Raw genomic sequence first — 23,785 nt, forward strand, 5'->3', positions numbered from 1 at the left:
GAGAAGGTGTCGTTGACCAACCGGCCGGGGGGCGCCAGGCGCGGGGGCCGGGTTGCGTACGAGTATGAAGGTATCGCGGCTGCTCGCGCATCTTAGCTGTATACTTTTGGTTTTTTTACCTACATATATGATTCTTCTACTAGTTTTAAGTATTTTTTTTGTTGACTCGTAGAAAAAGTATTGTATACAGTAGTGATATAATCAAGCCTTTCAATCTCGTACATTTACTTAGGCAACTCAGCAAGCTTCGTTGCCTAAACACGGTACTCGACTGAAAAACTCTCCATTATATCACGATTGTATTAAATACTATTACCTACACCGATCACACCATTATTATAATTAAATAAACGTAAATAAGAGCTCTCTTGCCATTTTCAATTTGGTTATGGACGTTATCCAGATAAAAGTACCTATGTATATCAATTTATATTAGGTATTTTTTTACAAACTAGTTTTTAAGTTACGATATTGATTAGAATGCTAAAAAAACTTTACAATAGATACCAACCTGAGTATCTATGGGTTTACCTATAGATACTCAGGTTGGTACCAACCAATTTGGACGCACTGGTTTTTTGAGACATATGTTGAATAACATCCTTACCTCTATACGGCCATGCTGGCGCAGCCTGGAATGATTACCTAAAATGATTTACTACACGTATATGGGATGTTTACCTACCGCGGGACGTAAAGGGTAAAACCTCGGCTAGTTTATAGCCGTTCTAAATTTAACAGCGTCGTTAAGTGATGAAGCGGGCCGGATGACTCAAAGCAAGATGTTTAACTAGACGATTTATCTTACAATTACAATGTGTTGGTAGTGACGTACTATTTCCGAGTAAGTATATAGTTATTTACGATACAAGTGCGAAAAAGAGGAAATTAGAAACGAGTACCGATAAATTAAAACACGACCGAAGGGAGTGTTTTAAATCGACACAAGTTGCGAATTACCTATTCGCACGTGTATCGTACAACGTTTTACAGTACATATGGCACTTTAAACTTTCGACATACGCACGGAAAGTGCTATTTCCCGCACTAGTTCGGGAAAGTAGCACCATATGTACTGTAAAATACATAACAGCTCGAAAGAATTTATTGTGCCTTTTATGAAACAATCTTTAACAGTCCATCTCAATTTCCAATCCTTCCTTCCTTTTCCATCCTTTTATTTTTCCAAAATAGAATTTCTGCATTCACCAACTTATACGAAAGTTCAATCAGTAAAAAAACAACACAAACCAACATTTCACAATGTTTTTATTGCCCATGCCATACTATCCTATCCTTACAGTACAGATAAAACATTTTAGGTACTTACCAACCGAAGTGAAGGTACCTACCTACAAACAAAGCCACAAATAAAAAATCCCGTTCTTAAATCCAGATTTTTCTCATGTTTTCTTTGTCTTTATTTCCTTTCAGCAAATGAGCTAAGTATCTCAACATTCTCAACGTTATAAGGTAGTTTGTCTGAAGCACCCAATAAAGAACTTTTTATTATATTTAAGCTCAGCAGGTAATTTCTTAGGTTTCATTAACAAAAACCATTCGTTTTTATAAAAAAAGAAACTAATTAAGTATAGGTATAAAATGTATTATTTTATTTCAAGAATAAATATGCCGCTGGAAAATATTCCCGTTAGGTACCTCAACTGTCACTAATTGTATTGTTGACAAGGGCCAGTTTTGCCTGGCAATAAGTTCGGTTTGGTAATTACTCATGTCAAAGCCGGCCTCACGGCTCTCTTCACGCGTAATTAGCTTCATTTGCTTCAATTAATGAGGGCCGAGAAGTGGTCCTAGGTAAACATGAGAGGATTTTTGTTTACTGATGCTTTATTTCAGTGATATAGTTTGTAATCCTGTTTCAAGGTATACGGATTAGAATCGCAGACAATCAGAATTTAGAAACACCTAGCAACTGGAGAAACATAACTAGTTTATTTTTTAATAATTATTATGTATTTGTATTTACTACACCAGAAGCTTTTCATACTTTGGCAACACTTACGCTACTGCAACGTTTACCGAGGCATCTCGCTTATCTATAAATATATTACGACGTACTGTTGCTATGACAGTACAAAGTGCTACTAATTTTAGTAAATATCTTATTTGAAAACTTATCCCATTTGCGAAGTTACCCCAATGCACCGTAGCAACAATTGAATGGTTAAAATATGATCATTACGTAACTACTGACGTTATTTTTATAATATATCGCCTTATACTTATTTCCCTTTTATCAATATATAGTCATGGAAGTGGACATGTTTAATGCATGTTCTTTCGCAGTAGCACTTAATGTAAAGGCCGATGTACACAGCATGCGTAATTCAGCACGGCTCCTGCAAGTTGCGTAGGTAGGTACTCGTAACGAATGCGATACACAATGCGCACGTAATACGACTTAGCTACTACGCAGAGAGCCAAATAAAAGACCTGCCCTGCAACATAGGCATTCGATGTGGCCTGGCCGTTACACTATAGTTATATGTAGTTGCGAATGCTGCGATAGCACGTCGTCAACTTGGATGCCAACCAGTTAAATTGTGCTTTATAAGGTAAACGACCTAGTTGTTTCCATTTTAGGTCCAAGTATGTACATAAACATATACTTTAATTTCAAAGCATACTTAGGTAGGTATGTTTGTTATTATAAAGGGCCTTTATGACCAAAAGTGATTAAAACATTATTTTAATATATTGGTCGCTCGGTCGGGAACCCCTGATCTACCTTCAGGGTACACAGGGTATTACTTGCTAAGGGTTAACATATAATATACCTAGATACTACATGTGTGATAAATGATAGCAAAAACTCAATTACCATGTTTTAAATTAATTGGGCATTTCTGAGAATAATTAGTCATTTCAACCGCAAGGCCCCCCCATGTCGGTATGAGGGGCTACCGTTCGGTCTGGTTGACATATTTGTGTTAGGGTTTCTAAGAAGATATTTAAATATCTCGAACTCATTAATCACTGATACTTGTAAGAATCAAACACATCCCTAAGTAGTTACTAGGTCATAGGTGCTCTCTAGGTATGAATTGATAATTTTAAGTATCCGGTAAGCAATTTTTGAGCCAAAAGGCTACAGTAGTCTTTTCATATGGTAAAGTGGTACAGAATCCTCCATTTTGGGTGGTACAGTCAACATCAAACGTAGTGGATCACACTACACGTGAAACGTGTCGTCAAAATTCTCTAATCTAATAGTTTAACAAACAAAGATATGTGTAGAACAATTAGATTTTGACGGATACTTTTGAACGCGAACTGTAGAGATATATTTCTATGGAAAAGTATTCCAGGGTTGCAGATACGTTTAGTGCATCAATTATCCGCTATTATTGATGCTGACTGTACTACAAGCACTTGAACGTTGATTTATATTTCAGACGAAATATTAAAAAGTTATAAAAGTGGCAAACAATCCCAATTGTTTGCTTCTATTTTCCAATTGCTTAGGTTTAAAGTCAATTATTTCACCAAGATATCGTCGCTACATTTACTTCCCGACCCTGTTTGTCTTCCTATAGATTCGCCAATACGGTGTCACTACAAACGCCGAAATTCGTGTGTCTGCTAAATTCGTCCAATAATGCAAGAGCGATATATAGTGGAGTTAGACGACCTTCGAATTCCAATATTCGCCGGAGGCATTCAGAATGCAAGCTACTTGCCTCAGTATTTTCTTATTCTACGACATGCTAAACCAACCTAACAATTTATATGAGATGTTGTGTAGGTAGTGATGCATGGTAACTAGATACTTTTGTCGCGTACCTACCTACTTCTGAATGGCCCGTAACAGATGGTATTAAGCCGCGCCTTTTCGTTTCCTGACTAATTGCGGGCGCGATGAGAATTGATAGCAGAGTTCAAAGCGGCCGCTTTGCCCGCGAACACGTACCAAATGGCCCACTAGGTACTAGCCTTTTATTCGGATGTTTTTAGAAAACAATCCCTTTTTCCTCGTAGACAAACAAGTTTAATAACAGCCTTTCTATTAAGAGAAAAAGTTATGGGTTTTTTTTTCTTTAGGACAGTTACGATTTATGATCATGATAAACAATTTTTTATACTTACATATTTTATTACCTAGTTGTTAATATATATGTACCTACCTACCTATGTAGCAAAGAACAACACGTAGGTACTAAAATTTATTAGTAAACCTTCTCGCTGTAAGGTAGCTATTGTTATTGTTAAAATACTTGGAGGATATAATCAAACGGAGACGCCATGTCTGTAATTTTCTGTACAAAACAGTCTGCCGATTTTTGCGGGGGAGGGGAACGTCAAATGTATGCGTAACGTAAAAATAGCCATTTCAGATAAACGTCAGTCCATACATTGTGTATGACCGTTGGCCGCCTATTTTCGACAGAGGGGAAAGCCTGTTAATGGCTACTCCGTTTAGTTGTATCCTCCAAGTTAAAATACGCTTAAAATAACTTATTTTTATATGCTCGAGTCGACTTCGTAAATATTTTGTCTATTTTAGACGAAATCAACGTGCACTGGTTGTACACGTGGATATTCTAACATAAACAGTATGTGTTGATTTCCGAACTATGCGTCTGATACGTGCATTACCCACGCCTCCATTAGGGATAAGTATACTACAAACTAACATTTATTGTACTTTTTTTTCATTTTCTTAAGTCCGAGAATCGTGATCAAAATATAACATATTATTCAGTACGGTTCTTCAACAGTCGGACCGCTATCCTTTGGCAGTCCTTTTCATTGTAGGTATGAGTTGTGTCGCTACAGCGCATTGCATCAATTTTTCCCTCGCAATTTATTTAGTTTTTTCTAGACAATGTCAAGGTACGTTGAATTAAACCTTAAGAATTTATTTTACTTGGACTTCTTTAGGAGGTTTTAATACTTTTAATACCCTAAAAATTACATATCGACTTGTGTTTTCGGACACATGTTTCCGAGAAAAACGAGCCAAAGATCTCTAAATGGTCGAGGTGCCAAAATAACTATGTAGATACTAGATTCCATTACCTATTTACCTTATTATTTTTTCATCTTCAGTATATTATTTTTCATGTACCTAATTTACGTATTTTGTACCCAGTTTGGGGCTCACGCACGATGGCGAGAATCAGTGCGCAGCAGCGGCGCAGCGCGGCTCGGTGATGGCGCCGACTGTACTTGCGTCGCTTCACAACTTCTCCTGGTCCGCTTGCTCCAAGAAACAACTACATGACAAGGCCAAGTCAGTACCTTCTTGAATTTATATTCACACCACCGGAACCAGTTCGTGGCGACACTCCGTGGCTCGGTGATGGCGCCGACTGTGCTCGCGTCGCTTCACAACTTCTCCTGGTCCGCTTGCTCCAAGAAACAGCTACATGACAAGGCCAAGTCAGTACCTTTTTGAATTTCTATTCACACCACCGGAACCAGTTCGTGGCGACACTCCGTGGTTCGGTGATGGCGCCGACTGTACTCGCGTCGCTTCACAACTTCTCCTGGTCCGCTTGCTCCAAGAAACAGCTACATGACAAGGCCAAGTCAGTACCTTCTTGAATTTATATTCACACCACCGGAACCAGTTCGTGGCGACACTCCGTGGCTCGGTGATGGCGCCAACTGTGCTCGCGTCGCTTCACAACTTCTCCTGGTCCGCTTGCTCCAAGAAACAGCTACATGACAAGGCCAAGTCAGTACCCTATTGAATTTCTATTCACACCACAGGAGCCAGTTCGCGGCGACACTCCGTGGCTCGGTGATGGCGCCGACTGTACTCGCGTCGCTTCACAACTTCTCCTAGTCCGCTTGCTTCAAGAAACAGCTATATGACAAGGCCAAGTCAGTACCTTCTCAAATAGAACCAGTCTGCGCTTGGCTCGGTGATGGCCGCATCGCTTCATAACTTCTCTATATAGCTTCTCCTGGTCTACTAGCTACAATGCAACATGACATGACAATGCCAAGTTAGCATTTTATGAATAGAACCACTTCTAGGGTGGCGCTCTGAGGGTTGGTAAAGGTACTGACTGTGCTTAAGCCACAGACGTCACTCCAAATAACAGCGGCGGAACAAGACCAAGTCAGAAGTTTTGTCAGCTTTTTATCAGCATTTTCTGACTTAATACTCTGCTGCACGTTTCTCAATTCCACTTATATCCAGCTCTTGCCAATATACAAATACAAATGCAATTATTTCGTTACTTTTTTACAGCTGTTCTTAGTTATAATATTAGGTACCTAGGTAATGAGTCCATCTTAGGTATAAAGAGTAAGTAGGTAAGGTTAGTAGGTAGGAATAGGTAGGTATATCGTCATTTGTTACAGTGTGGGTAGCTCATAGCTACCCACACTGCGTTTCGCCTATCTGTTTTTAAGTGATCGAAACTCCGAATACAACAATTTATTGCCACGAAAAAAAGGACTGACAGGAAGGAAAGAAAGAAAGACGATGCCTGATAATAAATTGTAGGGGTTCGGGTGACGCACTGAACCGGCAATCCAGAGGTCACGTATTCGATTTTTGGACTAGGTCAATGCGTTTTTAACTTTCATCTTTGTATTATTTATGTTTTCGTCAAAAGTAATGTATAAACAGTATCGATGCTTAATGTCTTCAAATACCGCCATAGTTACTCAAAAAACTTTTTTTATGATTCTTGGTGTTTGGATATTACGAATTTTAAAATGTTATAAATAGTTGTAAGAAATAGGGATTTAACTGTATATTGTACCTACTAAGTAAAGCTATCTCCGAAGTTCCTGCTCAGTTGCAATTCCAGTTGCTTTTAAGTTAAAGCTTGATAAGTTTAATTTTCGTTCTTAATTACTGTTTTTGTACTCGAGAACTTTCAGTGCCTTGTATATTTATGAAGCGCCAAGGCTGATTCGTTGTTTTTCTTGATTTGTTGTAAATTGTGTAAGTAAAAACCTAAGTCTCAATTTGAAACCAAGTAAAGTTTATAGTACCGACAAGTACCGGCAAACAAAGAATCAATAGTTTTCATTTATATGCGTTTTTAACGTTTAAATTCGATAAAAAAGCGGCCAAGTGCGAGTCGGACTCGCCCATGAAGGGTTCCGTATTTAGGCGATTTATGACGTATAAAAAAAACTACTTACTAGATCTCGTTCAAACCAATTTTCGGTGGAAGTTTACATGGTAATGGACATCATATATTTTTTTTAGTTTTATCATTCTCTTATTTTAGAAGTTACAGGGGGGGGGACACACATTTTACCACTTTGGAAGTGTCTCTCGCGCAAACTATTCAGTTTAGAAAAAAATGATATTAGAAACCTCAATATCATTTTTGAAGACCTATCGTCACGACGTCACGTATGGGTTTGATGAAAAAAAAAATTTTGAGTTTCAGTTCGAAGTATGGGGAACCCCAAAAATTTATTGTTTTTTTTTCTATTTTTGTGTGAAAATCTTAATGCGGTTCACAGAATACATCTACTTACCAAGTTTCAACAGTATAGTTCTTATAGTTTTGGAGAAAAGTGGCTGTGACATACGGACGGACAGACAGACGGACAGACAGACAGACAGACAGACAGACATGACGAATCTATAAGGGTTCCGTTTTTTGCCATTTGGCTACGGAACCATAAAAACCGGGTAGTCTTCAAAACAAAGATGTTTATAGGTAACTACCTAGGTATATATATATATACTACCTTGATACTAATTATTTACAATAGTGATATGGCAAACTGGCAAAGTGTCATGTGTAAATAGGTACCTACTTGTAAGTTTAAAAGTGTTACATGCGCGTTCCCAAAGCTTTATTAATATTTATACAGGGTGGATTTTCTTTTTGGGTCAGTGAGGGCAGCTACCAGATCCCGTGCTGCTACGAGAAAACTGTCTAAGAAGATCTTCCTTCGATTTCAAATTAATGAAGATTGGCTTTTACAGATTTTGGAAAAAACATACAGGGCGCGAGAAAAATGTCATTTTTGACAAACTTTTTTTTTGATGCCAATCGATCCCATTCCTATTAAGGATCAAAAGCTTGTATGGAACCAAAAAAAATTCCGGCTAGAAAAGCCACAAATCGAGGAAAACTTGTCTCATACAATTTGTATGAAAATGAAAACTTTTATTTTTCACATGCTGTTTTTGTATGCCAATCGATTCCATTCCTATCCAGTATCAATAGTTTCTTTGGGGTTAACTTACGGTAATGTACTAAAAAGCCACAAATTAAAGAAAACTTTTTCCATACATTTACTATGGAGAAAACATGAAATTTAATTCACATTTTTCTATCTGGCCAATCAGTCCTGTTACATTTAAGGACCATAATACTGTAGAAGACATTGCTGTAGGATAATTTACATCAAATGTTGGATTCCTACATATAATTATGACATATATGACTAAAATTACTACTAGGTACATAATAATGCCAAGGATGTGACGTGTCTATTTGAACGGAAAAACATCCGTTTCATCGAGTTGAATTTCTTTAATGAGCTTAACTGGAGTGAATGGGCCGTCGCGAGCACAACGAAGCCCATTTAAGTTAGTTGACTTGATACATTTATAAAGTTGTTCGTATGATCAATATTCTTGGTAATAGAATACAGCTCTCACTTTGTTGAGTATCGTTAACGTACCGAGTGTCTTGAGAATACAAGCGCGCTAAGTTTCAAGTGGGTAAGTATGCGAAGTAATGTATAATGTACTTAGATACACTCATAGTAAATAGATGTTTAGTGCCTATTATGCTCTAATGACAATGAGATCACTTCTAAAACAAAGAACTTTTGTATAATAAGCTACAGGCGGTCTCTAATAGGCTAAAGAGTTATCTCTTCTAGACACCGTTTATTAATAAGTAGAAATACGTTAATACGAGTATATATTGCATCTAAAATGTTGTTTTTTCAGCATAGGTACCTATACGTCAAAGTAACTTTGTTAATGATTCCCCGTCCATAACTTTGAGCTTGTTTATAAATAAATAATATATCCGTCAGGGGCCTAGTCGAATAAGATAAGACTATGAGACACAATTTAAGTTAAATTGTACCTCGGCAATTATTCTGTTTCACAAATTCATTATTACGTCTAAGACGATTGAGATAGTATCTACCGCAAACCGCGGTAACGTAAAACTCTTAGTATGTAAGTAGCACATCTCCTTTAAAGGGAATTAGAATTACGTAATATGTATGTCGCAGTACGATAGATAAAGCCGTTATATAGTTATAACCCTAGGGATATATTTATATGTCGTAACATAGTTATACGAAAGCGATTCATTACTATCTTACTAGGAATATAACTATAATACGTCTTTAGTTTAGTGATATAGTTATATTACTGGATTAAGTTTAGTGAAATAATTGTAGGTAGGAATGCGGCGGTGCGGCGGAGGTATAGTTATATCCCTAGGGATATAGTTATATGCCGTATAATACGTATTATCATATTCCTAGTAAGATAGTAATATCTTACTAGGAATATGAATATATGTAACACGACGAAACTAGGAGTAGCGGAGCAATTAGTGACAATTTAGAGCAGCTCTGCACTTTAAGACTAAAGTGGACTACCGCCCCGAAAACGCCTTTGCGTAAAAACGTAGTCTCCATTTTCCTCATTATATCATTCTGATGTCAGTTTACGTTGGAATTGTCCTGTAAATATCTATCCGGGTTGCGATTGATAACCTGTAGGGTTTCTTTTTTTTATAACTAGGACAAATAAATGCAAAGGGGTAATGCTATTTCTAATCTGGATTTGCGATTGAATTGTTTTAAGGATTCACCGTGTGCAATAGTTCTACGAACTTGGCCTGTAATAATAATTCCTTATTTCAGGAAATGGTGGTGCCTGCACACCCGCAGCCAGGACGACGGGGTGGAGCTGGGCGGCGCCCGGGAGCTGCCCAAATACGCCTTCACTATGGACGAGCAGTGCCGAACCGAATTCGGTGACGGGTGAGTCTTTAAGGCTTAAGGGGCCCACTGATTAACAGTCCGAAACTTGACAAAAAACTTGAAAAAAACTTGACAGTTCCGAACAACTGACAGGCCGATACCGTCCGGCGGACTGTTAATCAGTGGGCCCCTTTAAGGTTAGCGCAATGCAATGAAACGCGCTTGCGAGTTGTCGCACCGTCTAAATGAGCCTTTAGGGGACATTTGTCAATGTTTATGAAACATATACCTAATATCGCAAATCTTGTGATACGTGAACGCCGTTAAAAGAATATTAGCATACCTGCACCTGTGTGAAGCTTTTTTACGTTTACATCTTAGCTTCACACCGAATTATGTGAATGTGTGTACAAAATACCTATGATTTAAATATTTAAATATATTTTTAAACATTTTTATCAATAATCGCCTGTTGAAGAGACAATAGTATTGTTTCAGTGTAGATATCAAGGTTTAATTAAGACTAATCCCCCAAATACAGTTTATTGTTATTCGAGGTAACTCAGTGTAGACACAAAATAGTCTTATCTCAATCTTTGGGTGGAATGAAAGAGAGTACTTAATTACCAATACAATCCGGCGCCCTCTCCAGATTAATCAAGTCGGCGTAGTACCAAGGAGCCAAAAGATGAATAAAACCCCATAGGATTTGTGCTGTTATATGTACTGTACGGATATGATGGTCGTTCGTGTCTACGTGACAGCGTGATAAAACGGTGTCCGTCACTTTCTTTCCCACGGTGTTAAACAGTGACAGTTATTTTATCACGTGGATAAAGATGGATAAAGCTATCCATAATAGGCTGGCTGATTGATTTAAAGAAAATTGATCTGAATAGATTTTTTGTTAAATAAATAAGAGAACATTTAGGTATGTGATCATGACCGTGCAATAAATCTATTTGACGTAAAATGTTTACATTCCAATTTTCAAATCAAATAAACATTACTTGTTTTCATATACTGCATGCTTTTAGAAACTAGAAGTTGAACCATTAGCAACAGTTAATCCCGTAAGTCTGTACAGACAACATTTTGTATCTAAATTGTTGATCATTTATTGAACCACAATAAAACAATACAAGAAGAAGTTACCTATCAAATAATTATTCGTATTTTGTCAGGTGAAGGATAGAAAATGAAAGCTATAATATTCAACGGACAAAAATGACACTCACAGTTAATGTTTACGATTAGCGATTTTTTCTTATTTTAAAAACGTAAAAATATGTACTCACAGAACGGATCGGAACCGGTTTTTTGCACATATTTTAAGACTCAGATGTGTTTAGGTAACGACTTCGTATTATTAGATTGCGCAATTAGAAATGAAGTATATAACAAAGAACGAAAAAATACCGTTTTCGTTCCCGTACAAAAAATACCGGTATCCGATCCCTGACTCACAGTCTGCGGGAGGATAATCCTCATAGAAAATTTACTGCGCCCTGCCAAACAACTGTGTGTAGCCGAATAAAACGAGGAGGAGCGTTACTCTCACAAAGGTTTTTGCACAATCCCCTTATGAGGGATTAGAACCTCAGTCGAGATCCATTTTGTCATTACAGTTGGATGCCCTCCACGTCTAAGATTTGAAACAGCGGATGATTAAGTATCATTTAAATCATTTAGAAAGTCTACTTTCAAAGTCTATATTTAATAGTTTTTGTTTATCCACGTACCTAGAGAATAATTTCAGTAGTAGGTACTTAAAAAATCACCTTAAGTCTATCAGGCATTGTTATTATCATATTATTAGGATATTTTATAAAGAAAGCTAATATTTTTAATTTATGATATAAGGTAATCAATCTGTGGTTACTTTTTATCTACCAAAACTGGTAGTACTACTGCTATGACTGTCATGTATACTTAGTTACGCGCAGTGTTGGCCGAAACTAGGGTTTGCAAGATCCGTCAATTTATCGGATCCGGATATTTCGGATATTAAAATTTGACGGATCCGGATATCCGGATAATTCGGATAATACGGATCTGTATCAAGAAAGGTGACGAAATTTACAACTTACATACAAGGAACAGCTAGTAAAATGTAAAATGTTCATATTTTAGTTAATTACAATTATTAATAATTATTATTATTATCTCAAAACGATATAAATATGTATAATAAGATATTCAGTCATTCTTAATTAGGTATTCCTATTAATAATATTATGCATTTTTTTTAGGAGGCCGTAGTCGATTTGTAACCGAAAACGCCAAAAATTAAGTAATTAAAGCAAATTTATTTCTATATATCTGCTCAGAAGAATTAATTCTAAAGGTGCCTAAAAACACCGCTTTAACTTCGGCGTTTTTTCTTGAAAAAGAAAATGGAGAAAAAGTTACATTTATGTACTTTTATTATTTTATACCGGTGTGGTGTGATATAATTTATACTATTAAATAACGTACTTCCTTTACCTTGGTAAAATAGCTATACCTTCAATCGTTCGACTGAGAAAAATGGCTTAGAAAAAGTATCTAACTCATTTATTCAGTCCCCATTACAACAATCTTCCATTATAGGTATATATAAATCCAGTTAATTACTGCAAAATAATGTAAAATTACTACAAAAGTTTCGGGAAATTAAGAAATTTGGGCTACAGCTTCTTAATAACGAGAAAAAAATATCAATATTAGTTACTCAGCAGCACATCAATCACATGTTATTTATGTTAACAGAAGACTGGGAACCGACACGATAACACAAAAAACTCACTGATAACAACACGCACAAGCACAAATGATGTTCCAGGTAGACGACCCAAAGGCGACTGAGCGAAAACCTGATAACAATTACTTTAAAACATACAAATATTTACCCTTATTCCAGTCAGGAGGCATGCAGGTAGCTCGTTTTAATACTGTTACTGTTACTACTGTTTCGTTTAAGCAATATTTGTATTTATTTTATGACGTTATCGCGTACCAATAACGCAACCAATGCAATATTTAACGGATCCGTGAGATCCGAAATATCCGGATCCTATGAGACGTTGGATCCGGATCTTAGATTTGACGGATATCCGGATATTTCGGATATCCGGATATCCGGATCTCAAACCCTAGGTTTCGGCTAGGGTTTGAGATCCGGATATCCGGATATCCGAAATATCCGGATATCCGTCAAATCTAAGATCCGGATCCAACGTCTCATAGGATCCGGATATTTACCTAAACCTTAACCTTATACCGTAACGGACGATTACAGTTTACGGTTCAATTTATAATGGTAAATGGCCAACATTTTCAATTGCATTAACGTTTCGGCCAACACTGGTTACTCGTGTATAACTGTGTATGCCAAATTAGGATCATTACTTTAGCAGTAAAGAAAATTAAAAGTCCGTATAAAATAAGTACCTAAGTACTCATTCCTTTTATCACAGATGAAATAGGAGCGACAATTTATGCAGAACTTTTATTTTTATCGCGTGGGTCTTTCAAATTTATGGCACAAGTTGCCCCGAAAAACATGCTCGCGCTCTTTAGAATTTACATTTTTGAGTCCAAATGTTACGCTTACCTTTTTAGAAGGCTAATACTAAAAGTTAGACAGATCAGATCGGTACATATACAATTCTCTTGCAAATTGAAATGAAAAAGTGGTTGTACAAAGGGGCAGAGCTAACGCTCAGCGCTCACCCTTTCACGAGACGCTCGCTTTGTTACCGGGTCGTGAGCTCCTCATTCACTGTCCAAACCTTTAGCCCCGACTTGAAGAACGGTAGAATATACTTTTGAGCTTTAACATTTGCTCTGTCGACATCGATTTAGAGAGTAAAAACAGTGTTATGCCAGTTCTAAGCGCAAGCTTAGTAAAAACTGAAGACACGTTTTAAGTAACTGCGAAGTTTAGTGACCAAATTTACTCTAACTGTGTTTAAGTCCAACAATCAAAAATGATTACCTATTATAAAATCAAAAAACCCGACATTTTCAATATTTATATAGCCGTCCAGCTGAAATAACATGAAAGTTGGCATGAAATTTACCTGTAACATACCTACTTTTATCTATGTCTGATATTAAATTTGTTGCTATATAAGTAAACTAGCTGTTGCCCGCGACTTCGTAGGCGTGTATTTGTATATTGGTGGTTATATATTCTACATTAGCCTAGAACATTATGCAGCAAGAGATTGCGGTAAGACGGTTAATCATTTGTTAATGATTAATATTATACAACGCATGAGACTTTGTTTTTCACAACCTACGAAGTTTCAAGCCCATAACTGAATAAAATTGTCCTCGATATAATCCCTCTAAACCCCTTAGAAGATTTTCATGTCCTCTATTTAATAAAACCTACTACATAACTACCTATTTACGAAGTTTGAAGTTCCTAGCTTTAAATAAAATTTGACCCTATACAAACTTTCAACCCCTTTTTAACCATTTTAGGGGATGATTTTTTTAAAAGCTGAAATTATTTTTCTTGTATTCTAATAATATGCCTTTTTACAACGATTCAAGTCCCGCACTCAAAAAAATGTTTGGCCTCCATACAAATTTTCAACCCCTTTTTCACCACCTCGGGGGATGAATTATCAAAGTCTCTGACATTCGTTTTCTTCTCTTTTGATAAAATACATTTTTACGAAGTTTCAAGTTTGTAGTTTTAAATAAAATTTGAACCCTATACAAACTTTCAACCCCCTTTTTAACCCTGTTAGGGGATGAATTTTACAAAACGCTAAAATAACTTTTCCTGTCTTCTAATAATATCACCAAATAGAAAGATTCAAGTCGTGCGTTCGAAAAAATGTTTGATATCCATACAAACATCCAACCCCTTTTTCACCACCTTAGGGGATGAATTTTCAAAAACGCTGAAATTAGTTTTCTTGTATCTTAATTTAATATCTTTTTGCAAAGTTTCAAGTTCCTAGCTTAAAATAAAATTTGCACCCTAAGACGAACTTTAATCCTCTTTTTATCCCCCTTAGGGGTTGAATTTCCAAAAGCGTAGCAATTACTTTTTTTGTAATCGGCTATTATGCCTTTCTAAGAAGTTTCAAAGCATTTGTAATGGATTAACTCTTTCAACCCCTTTTTAACCCTGTTGGGGGATGAATTTTACAAAACGCTGTAATAATTTTTGTTGTATTTTAATAATATCCCGAAATACAAAGATTCAAGTCCCGCGTTCGAAAAAAATTTTGATATCCATACAAACTTTCAACCCCTTTTTCACCACCTTAGGGGATGATAATTCAAAACGCTGAAATTAGTTTTCTTGTATTTTAATAACATATATTTTTACGAAGTTTCAAGTTCCTAACTTCAAATAAAATTTGAACTCCATACAAACTTTCAACCCCTTTTTAACCCTGTTAGGGGATGAAGTTTACAAAACGCTGAAATAACTTTTCCTGTCTTCTAATAATATCCCCAAATACAAAGATTCAAGTCCCGCACTCTCAAAAATATTTGATCTCCGTACAAACTTTCAACCCCTTTTTTACCACCTCGGGGGATAAAGTTTTAAAAACGCTGAAATTAGTTTTCTTGTTTTTTAATTTAATACCTTTTTACGAAGTTTCAAGGTCCTAGCTTAAAATAAAATTTGCACCCTAGGACAAAGTTTCATCCCCTTTTTTACCCCCTTAGGGGTTGAATTACCTAAAACGTCGCAATTCCTTTTTCTTGTCATCCGCTATTATGTCTTTCTGAGAAGTTTCAAAGCATTTGTAATGGATTCAAACTTTCATCACCTTTTTAACCCTGTTAGGGGATGAATTTTCAAAAACGCTGAAATTACTTTTCCCGTCTTATAATAATATCCCCATATACAAAGTTTCAAGTCCAACACTTACAAAAATATTTGATCTCCATACAAACTTTCAACCCCTTTTTCACCACCTTGGGGGATGAATTTTCGAAAACGCAGAAATCAGTTTTCTTGTTTTTTAATATAGTACATTTTTACAAAGTTTCAAATTCCTAGCTTAAAATAAAACTTGCACCCCATACAACCTTTCATCCCCTTTTTAACCCCCTTCGGGGTTGAATTTTTCAAAATCGCTTCTTATCTCTTGTACACTTTATAAATTCAACCTAGTGTGCAAATTTCAACTTTCTAGCTTTTGTAGTTTCGGCTCTGCGTTGATGAATCAGTCAGTCAGTCAGTCAGTCAGTCAGTCAGTCAGTCAGTCAGTCAGTCAGGACACTTGCATTTATATATATAGATTAGTATACAAACCAAATAGAAGTTTTGTCTATAAAATGCATAAATAAACATTTTAAGTATAATAGGTAGCCTAATAAAACTTGGTGTTTTTGATGTCTACTAACTACATGGTATACATAAAATTTCAGCTCTCTAGCATTATCCAAGCCGAAACTACGGGGGTTCGAAAATACGACGAAACGTGCCGAGAAAAGATATGCACTGCCTTTTGCCCTTTGTCTCGTCTTGGCGGGGGCACGGCCGTGCCCCCAGATAAATACAGTACGAAGTATGTAACTGCAAATTGTCGGCAGGTTTTCGGTGTGCAAATCGGTGAAGGTGCGGTCTGCGTGTCGGCGGCTGTGGTGCGCGCACCGCGCTCAGCCCGACGTGTGTCGGTCCAAGCGCGGCGCGCCTCTCGACGGCACGCCTTGCGGACCCGGCCAGGTAACCAGCCACGTGTAACATAACATCTTAGGGGCCGCATTTAAGATGACAATCGTATATCGACAAACCCAAATCGAAAAGTAATAATCCAATAATACCTATTAGAATGAACGATGCAAAGACAAGCTAAGATTTCCATACCTCGTTATACTCGCGACAGGTAAGATACACGATCGAAAAACTGGTACAATGTCATTTAGTTTTTCTTTATTGATTTAAATGCCTAGTGAGTTTCCCTCTAACTGGTACTAATATAACTCGAGTACTAACAGTGATGCGCTTAGGGGTTTCAAGTAATGCGACGAAATAACGCTAGATGGCGTTAACCTCAATTATACATAGTCCTGCAGACATTTTGCACTAGTCATTGAGTTTTCACTTCTCCCGGCACTCCCGGAGTGCAACCCGTTGTTTTTTTTTATTTTACATTCATGTATTAGGCTACAGCTACACGTTTGTGCAACTAAAACCCATAATTTATTACGGGAACACAAATACGAAAGTTGAAAAAAACCGCTCCCTGTCAATTTGAACTAGCAAACTGATTAAACGAAGAGTGTATTGTGTTATTAACTGGAGGCTGATATCCGAGCTCGTCCGTTATAAAATGGCAATTGAAAAGTCCCGCATCCGTTTCATCGTGAAATATTTCAATTTAACTGAGCTAAAACCAATACGGCCTCGCTACAATGCCGGTTGGCAACAAAAACTTTTGATAAAATCCTTAGATAAGCGTTGTGTTTGACGGATCTTATCAAAGCGACTGAGTAGACGTTTACGTAAACATTAGGCAAATTTGCCGCGTGCCATTTTCCCTTAGAGTACTTTTGGAGTATTAGAAAACTTTGTGAGCCCTTCTCTTTATGGCCAGCTCCTTTGTGCAGAGGGCGTGCCGAGAAACGCTATTCTTGTTGTTTAAGCTTAGGGAACATTCGACCTCTTCGTCCTTAGCTTCGTTTAGTTTAAGCCAATAATGTTCCGAAGTTTGGAGTAACCGATGGATAAAAGGTTCACTTTCAACCCGTGAAGCAAACATAACAACTTAGTTTGTATAAATTTAGATACCGTGAAGACCTCCAAGTTTGCCCTGGAGGGTATACGGTAAATGTCCCCTCGTATTAAATAATATCGAAAGTAAAATGCGAGTGATTCAAAGGTTATCGCGTTAGTTAGATGTTTTAAGGTATCTTATTTATTATTTTTATTGATGAATTGTCCATAACATTCTGACTACTTTAGAAATATTAAACTTTTAAAAGGGGTAATACAGTATGTTTTAAAGTAGATATGGTGATTCATGAGACGTGAGCAGGACTAAGCCTAATACACAATCAGTACTTAAATGTAAAAGAATCGTTCACCACAAATTTTAAGTAAAACAATTACGCTTTTTTCTGTTGTTATACTTTTTGGTAAGGACAAATTTAATTATCTACAATCGTGGATACCCTACAACATTTAATTAACAAAGATAAAACCTTTTTAACCGTTATGACAGCACTTTGAGTATGAAGAAAATAAAATGTTACACTTGAGTGTGATACGATTTTTCAAAAGTAACCAGACTCCGATATTCAATTTGGCACTTGTTATGGATAAAACAAAGAGGGTGACCATAAATGTCGTAAATAAATTAAAACCTTTTTTTTAAACAGTATAAAACAAATTAAAGTTAATCTCACAAATATTGGTACGAAACAGTTGTTTATAACCTACTGTATGCGTAGGCTTGATCCTGCTCACGTCAACTGAATCACCCTGTATATGTTGCCCTCCGGTGCAAAACGTTTCACGGAACTTGTTTAGAAAATATTTCTCAGTTTCGAAAAAACAATAGGTAATCCTAAATAAAATAATGTTTCCTTACAGACCATAAAGCTTAAAGGTGGTAAAATAATAGGTGATACTATTTTACTGAGCGATGGCGGTGACGACCAAGATTGAAAAAAAATAGGAAAAAGAAAAAAGGTACTTTTACAATAACAAGTATTCAATACAAAAACGCCCACTTGGAGGATTCAATTTTCGATGTCAGTTGTTGTTTAACAAAACCATCACTGAACCAAAATTATCTACAACACAGCATTTTCGCTTATATCCGGTCCCGCCTGCATGCCGTGCATTGATAAAAACATGTGTTATCAGCGACACCCAGCAGCTAAAATTTGCATGCAGGTAAAATATTCGTGAGCTTTTCACGTTGACGGTTTTATGCCGACACACGCGCGCTTGATACGATACGAGGAATGCTGGGCCGAACACTCCGCGATCCGATCGCTGTTCGTGGGGTTAATAGACGCTGTATAGGTAGATTACCTACCTTATGGTGGTTTAGTGGGTATTTCCATGGAAATAAAGTAATGAAGTTACGCTGAATCTGGCGGATCAGGTTCCTTGCAATACTAAGGTCTTTAAATTCTAGATTCGTTTGCCAAAAATGGTGCATGCGTGCAACCACGAGCGTAGCAATAAGTGCTTTGAATAGTGGAATCTTGAGTGTTTCAAGTTTCAAACAAAATTCGTGTGGAAACTAACTATAAAACAAATCAAATCGAAATTAAATCTATTAAATATTTATTATTCAAAATCATCAAAAGTCAATTCTACTAGCCAACCTGAGATATCAAATCAAAATCAGCATCAAATTACTTTGCCACAATTGTGGTAAAATACAACTTTCTCATCAGTTAAAAAAAAAGGCCTTAACGAACAGCTCGTTACACCAGCCAAGACGACAATCGTACATCACCAAATGTGAAACGATAAGAAAAAATGTATCACAGATGCTACGAAAAGTCACGTGATATGATTGGCTTTTTCTATCAACGATTGTCATCTTGGCCAGGCTTGGCTTGGCTTGGCTGTGTATAGTTAAAATACTTAAATTACAGATAACTCCCACACTAGAAGAAAAAAAAATCCTAAATTACTGTATTGAGACTCTAGCGGTGCAAAAAGTCGCAGTGTGTAAACGGCCTAAACTACGGTGCTGATTTAATTTGTTACATATCGGGCGCACGCCGCGGGCGAATGTTGCGCCGTAAATATTGCCTATTCTCATGCAGATGCTCGGGAAAACTATTTTACCGGTGCAATTCGCTGATTGCAGTCTGAAACTGTGCGTCCTGCGTAGAATATTTTGGCATTATATTTTTGTTTAGTACATTGCATGGTTATTACTCTACCTTATTAACCTATACCTATGCCTGCTGAGCCACACACGCGCATTAGCATATTGCATATTAATGCAAGCCAAGCTGGACGACCTTCGAAGTGAGGCAATGAAGATGGGACTCAAAGTCAACACCCGGAAGACCCAAGAGATGAGGTGCAGGGCGGCAAGTACTGTGCCGCTCCTTATTGGCACAGAGGCTGTGGAGCAAGTCCACAAATTTAATTACCTCGGGAGCGTCGTGTCGGAAACTGGAGGGACCGAAGAGGACATCGCTTCGAGAATAGCCAAAGCAAGAGCAACCTTCGCACAGCTCCGCCCCGTATGGCAATCAAGTAAACTGACACGGAGAGTTAAGCTCAGAATATTCCGGTCAAACGTAAAAACCGTTTTGCTGTATGGGTGCGAGACGTGGAAGGTCACAAAAGATATCTCGCGCCAGCTACAAGTCTGCATTAACCGCTGCCTCCGCCGCATTCTCGGTATATACTGGCCCGAGAAAATTTCTAATGCCAACCTGTGGAGATGCTGCAATGAGACCCCGATCAACCAGCAGATCAAGCGCCGGAAATGGAGTTGGATTGGGCACACAATCCGAAGGGATCCTGGCCACATACCGAGGCAAGCCCTAGACTGGAATCCCCAAGGAAAGAGGAAACGTTGCCGTCCAAGGCAGACCTGGCGCCGGACTATTATTGCAGAGGCAGAGGCTATTGGGAAGACTTGGAGCGAAGTCAAGCACGAAGCTCAAGACCGATCCAGATGACGGCGCACTGTGTCCCATCTAGGGGACATAGGACAATAAGTCAAGTCAATGGTTATTACTCGGTCGGATATCCAGGTAGATATTAGGCACTTACCTCTATATTTTGAATGTTTTAAAGTGTGTAGTTATCCATAGGTATGTATACGTACTCGTATGGATAAGTTGGATTCTTTGGAGACAAATCTTGATTAAGTCGTTGTCGTTAGATTTTTCAAATGTATTATGAATTCAGGCGTAATTTGAAAATGTATACCTCCAAATTATTTGAGAGAAATGGTCACTTTGTATGTCACATCATCATCACATCGCCATTTAGTTAAGGTTTTAAGTAACAAAAATAGGTCGAACCTTTTTTTGCTTGATTAAAGCATGAAACTTGGCACAGTTGTTCCTTATATCAAAATAAGCCGATTAAGATCGGTAGCCCGAGGGACCCCCCGCTTAAGCCCGAGAGAGGGGGGGGGTCAAGTAGCGCCCCGCCCGGCTTCATTCTAAAAATTCTAACAGGCCCCGTTTAGCTAATAGGTCATATTTGGTATCAATTTCGGATAAATAAATAACGTAGAATTCATTTCTGGTATAAAAAATTGCAATTTGTTGAAAAAAAATTAAAAAAAACACAAAAAGTCTAATTTTTCAAGTGTAATTTTTGTTTTTTATTTATTGTCAAAATTAAACTGCTTGATTTTTCTACATACAAAAAATATGTCAATAAAGCCTATTTAATGCAGATTTTAAAAACATAACTTTTACTAACCTTTATGAAAAAGAAATTGCATTAAAAAAACATATATCGTCCCGCGCCGGTGAATATCTTGTTACCGACATAGGCATCGATATAGACAACATCCGAAGTACACACTCTGGAGACCGACTAAATGTGTTGTTTATTATTGTAGATAAAGATAGATTAAAGATAGAAAGGCGTACATAATATTTGATTAGAAAAAAAATGTGTCGTTGAGTGAAAAAAGGGACCTTGGAAAAATTGATCATAGAGCCTCTCTTTTGTATAGAAGCATAGTTAATTCCAACCACTCCATGGACTCCATGGTCCCTGTTCTCAATGAATAAGAAGTAAACTGTAAGTATTATTTAATCTACTTACTCATTACATTGTAGAATAATTTGCCAGTAACTGGCCGCTTTAATAACTAGCCGCTCTAAACTAAAAATGAATTCTATTCACCTATAAACAGAATTCATTTTAATATAAGGTTCCAAAAACTGGCCAGCTTTCAATAACTGGCCACTGGCTGGCCTAAAATGAATTTTTGGTTTTGGGTGGCCAGTTACTAAAAGTGGCCAGTTACTGGCGAATTACCCTACCACACTTTAATTTTGCGTCTTGTGTCGTAATACGGTTCCTTCCCCAGACACATAAATGCGTACATTTCATCATTCATGTAGTTGCATCGCGTTTTTTATTCCGGTTTGCATTTACTTCTGGTCAGTTTCAACCATATTCTGACCAAAGCAGGTGTCAGACCAGTGTCGAACCCATCGTCTGCTTCTTGCTTCATTCCCAAGAAGTCTGACGGACTGAGCAAGTTTGACGACGAACTAACGTCTGAACCTAAACATCAACCCCTCGGTACACTGCGCGTAATAGGGCATTTATATGGCTCCCTTTTGTTAGAAGTAGGTATACATTATGGAATTTAATAATAAAATAACTTAGCAGTGACTTAACCTCATAGAACAGGTATAACATTATACAACTCTTCATTTCAATATCCCGGTGTAACTTGCCTTCTTCAGTATTGCACTTATTACCGATCATATAATAACATTTTAGTATTTTAGGGGAATGCTTTTAGCCACTGCTATTGCTCCATCTTGTAAGAGCTTGAATCCTTGTAGTGGTTTGGTTGAACTCTGAACAGATTCCATGCTTCGAATTCACTATTTCTCCCCTTTCCACTGAATGCTCGAAACAGGGCTAAGACTTCCGCTCTTTTAGGGTAAATAAAAGATAGTTTACTTAGCTTATAGAATAGATAATTTTATTAGCTTAAAATATAATTCCTTGACCTGGATGCAATGGTGTGTCATGTGATATAATTGTGTTTTCCACTGTGTCAACGTGAGCCCACAATTCCTGTAGTTGGGGAAATATTCGTACGCATGAATCTAGTCTAGCTGCTATGACTACGTTCATGTCTACTGTGCGTATCAATACCTTGCAATGACTGTTTTACAGCATCTGCAACTAGGGCCATCATATTAAATGAATCGGACTTTTCATGGTTCTTGGAGTATTCGGAATCTCACGAGGAACATTAGTTGTGACATGTTTCTCTACACAATTTCGCGATGGCATAAATAAGGACTTTTAACTCTTCGAAGTTTTGTCAACACAGTGTCTCAAAATGATTTACCTAGTGGTAAAGAAATGAGTTTCACTAAAAGATCAGTGGTTATAAGTGAAGCTTACCGTCATGGTAAATTAAACTCTAATTTATTTCTATCGGGCCCTGAAAAACCAGGAGTCGTACTCGTATTCCAAGCATTCTCTCGATCGACCTTGTAATACTGTAAGCTCAATAAGACTTGTGATGTGGGTACTACGTGATATATATCATATATATTTGATACATACACTCAAAACATCCATAGGTAATTCAGGAACAAGTATTCACGATATACAAACAAATAAATGCCTTCTAGAATTTGAACCCGGGTTCCCCATTTAATATAAGGTGTATAAAAGTGAGATCTAAGCATGGACCCTTTTTAGCCTGGCCGATACAAGGATTCAAGCTCCTACAGGATGGAGCAATAGCAGTAAATAAATAGCATTCGCCAAAACTTTATTATACCTTTATATGATGATAGGTGAAATAACCTTGTAAAGCAAAGTACAGTGATACTTACAGATAAAGCCGTTGCTAAATAATTAAAAAATGCCCGAAATAATTCTTTACATGAATCGACTACTGAAATAGAAGCAGCCTTATCAGGATAGGATTATATGTTTGGGGTCAGACTTTAGTTCCTCTTTAAACTTGCTCAGTCCGTCTTCTTGGGAATGAAAGCAAGGAGCAGACGACTGTTTCCAAACTGTTCTGACAACCCTGCTGTGGCCATAATATGGTTGAAACTGACATATATACGTGAATGACGAAATGTACCCATTCATGTGTCGGGGGAAGGAACTGTATTAATACACAAGACGCAAAGTTTAAATGTGGTATAATGTAATAAGCAAGTATATTAAAGAATACTTACAGTTTACTTCTTATTAATTGAG

At 37.2% G+C, this 23,785-nt stretch overlaps 1 protein-coding gene across 1 annotated transcript in view; it reads left to right on the forward strand.

The window, feature by feature from the left end:
* LOC134649530 (A disintegrin and metalloproteinase with thrombospondin motifs 1-like) overlaps positions 1 to 23,785 on the forward strand; it is a 75,091-nt gene that overhangs the window by 19,338 nt on the left and 31,968 nt on the right. Inside the window, exons 5-7 of the mRNA XM_063504295.1 lie at positions 5,114 to 5,254; positions 9,847 to 9,966; positions 16,462 to 16,594. Coding sequence (XP_063360365.1) covers positions 5,114 to 5,254; positions 9,847 to 9,966; positions 16,462 to 16,594 — 394 coding nt within the window. The remainder of the gene's footprint in view (positions 1 to 5,113; positions 5,255 to 9,846; positions 9,967 to 16,461; positions 16,595 to 23,785) is intronic.

The sequence above is a fragment of the Cydia amplana genome, chromosome 7 (genome assembly GCF_948474715.1).
Source record: "Cydia amplana chromosome 7, ilCydAmpl1.1, whole genome shotgun sequence".
Taxonomy (NCBI): Eukaryota; Metazoa; Arthropoda; class Insecta; order Lepidoptera; family Tortricidae; genus Cydia; species Cydia amplana.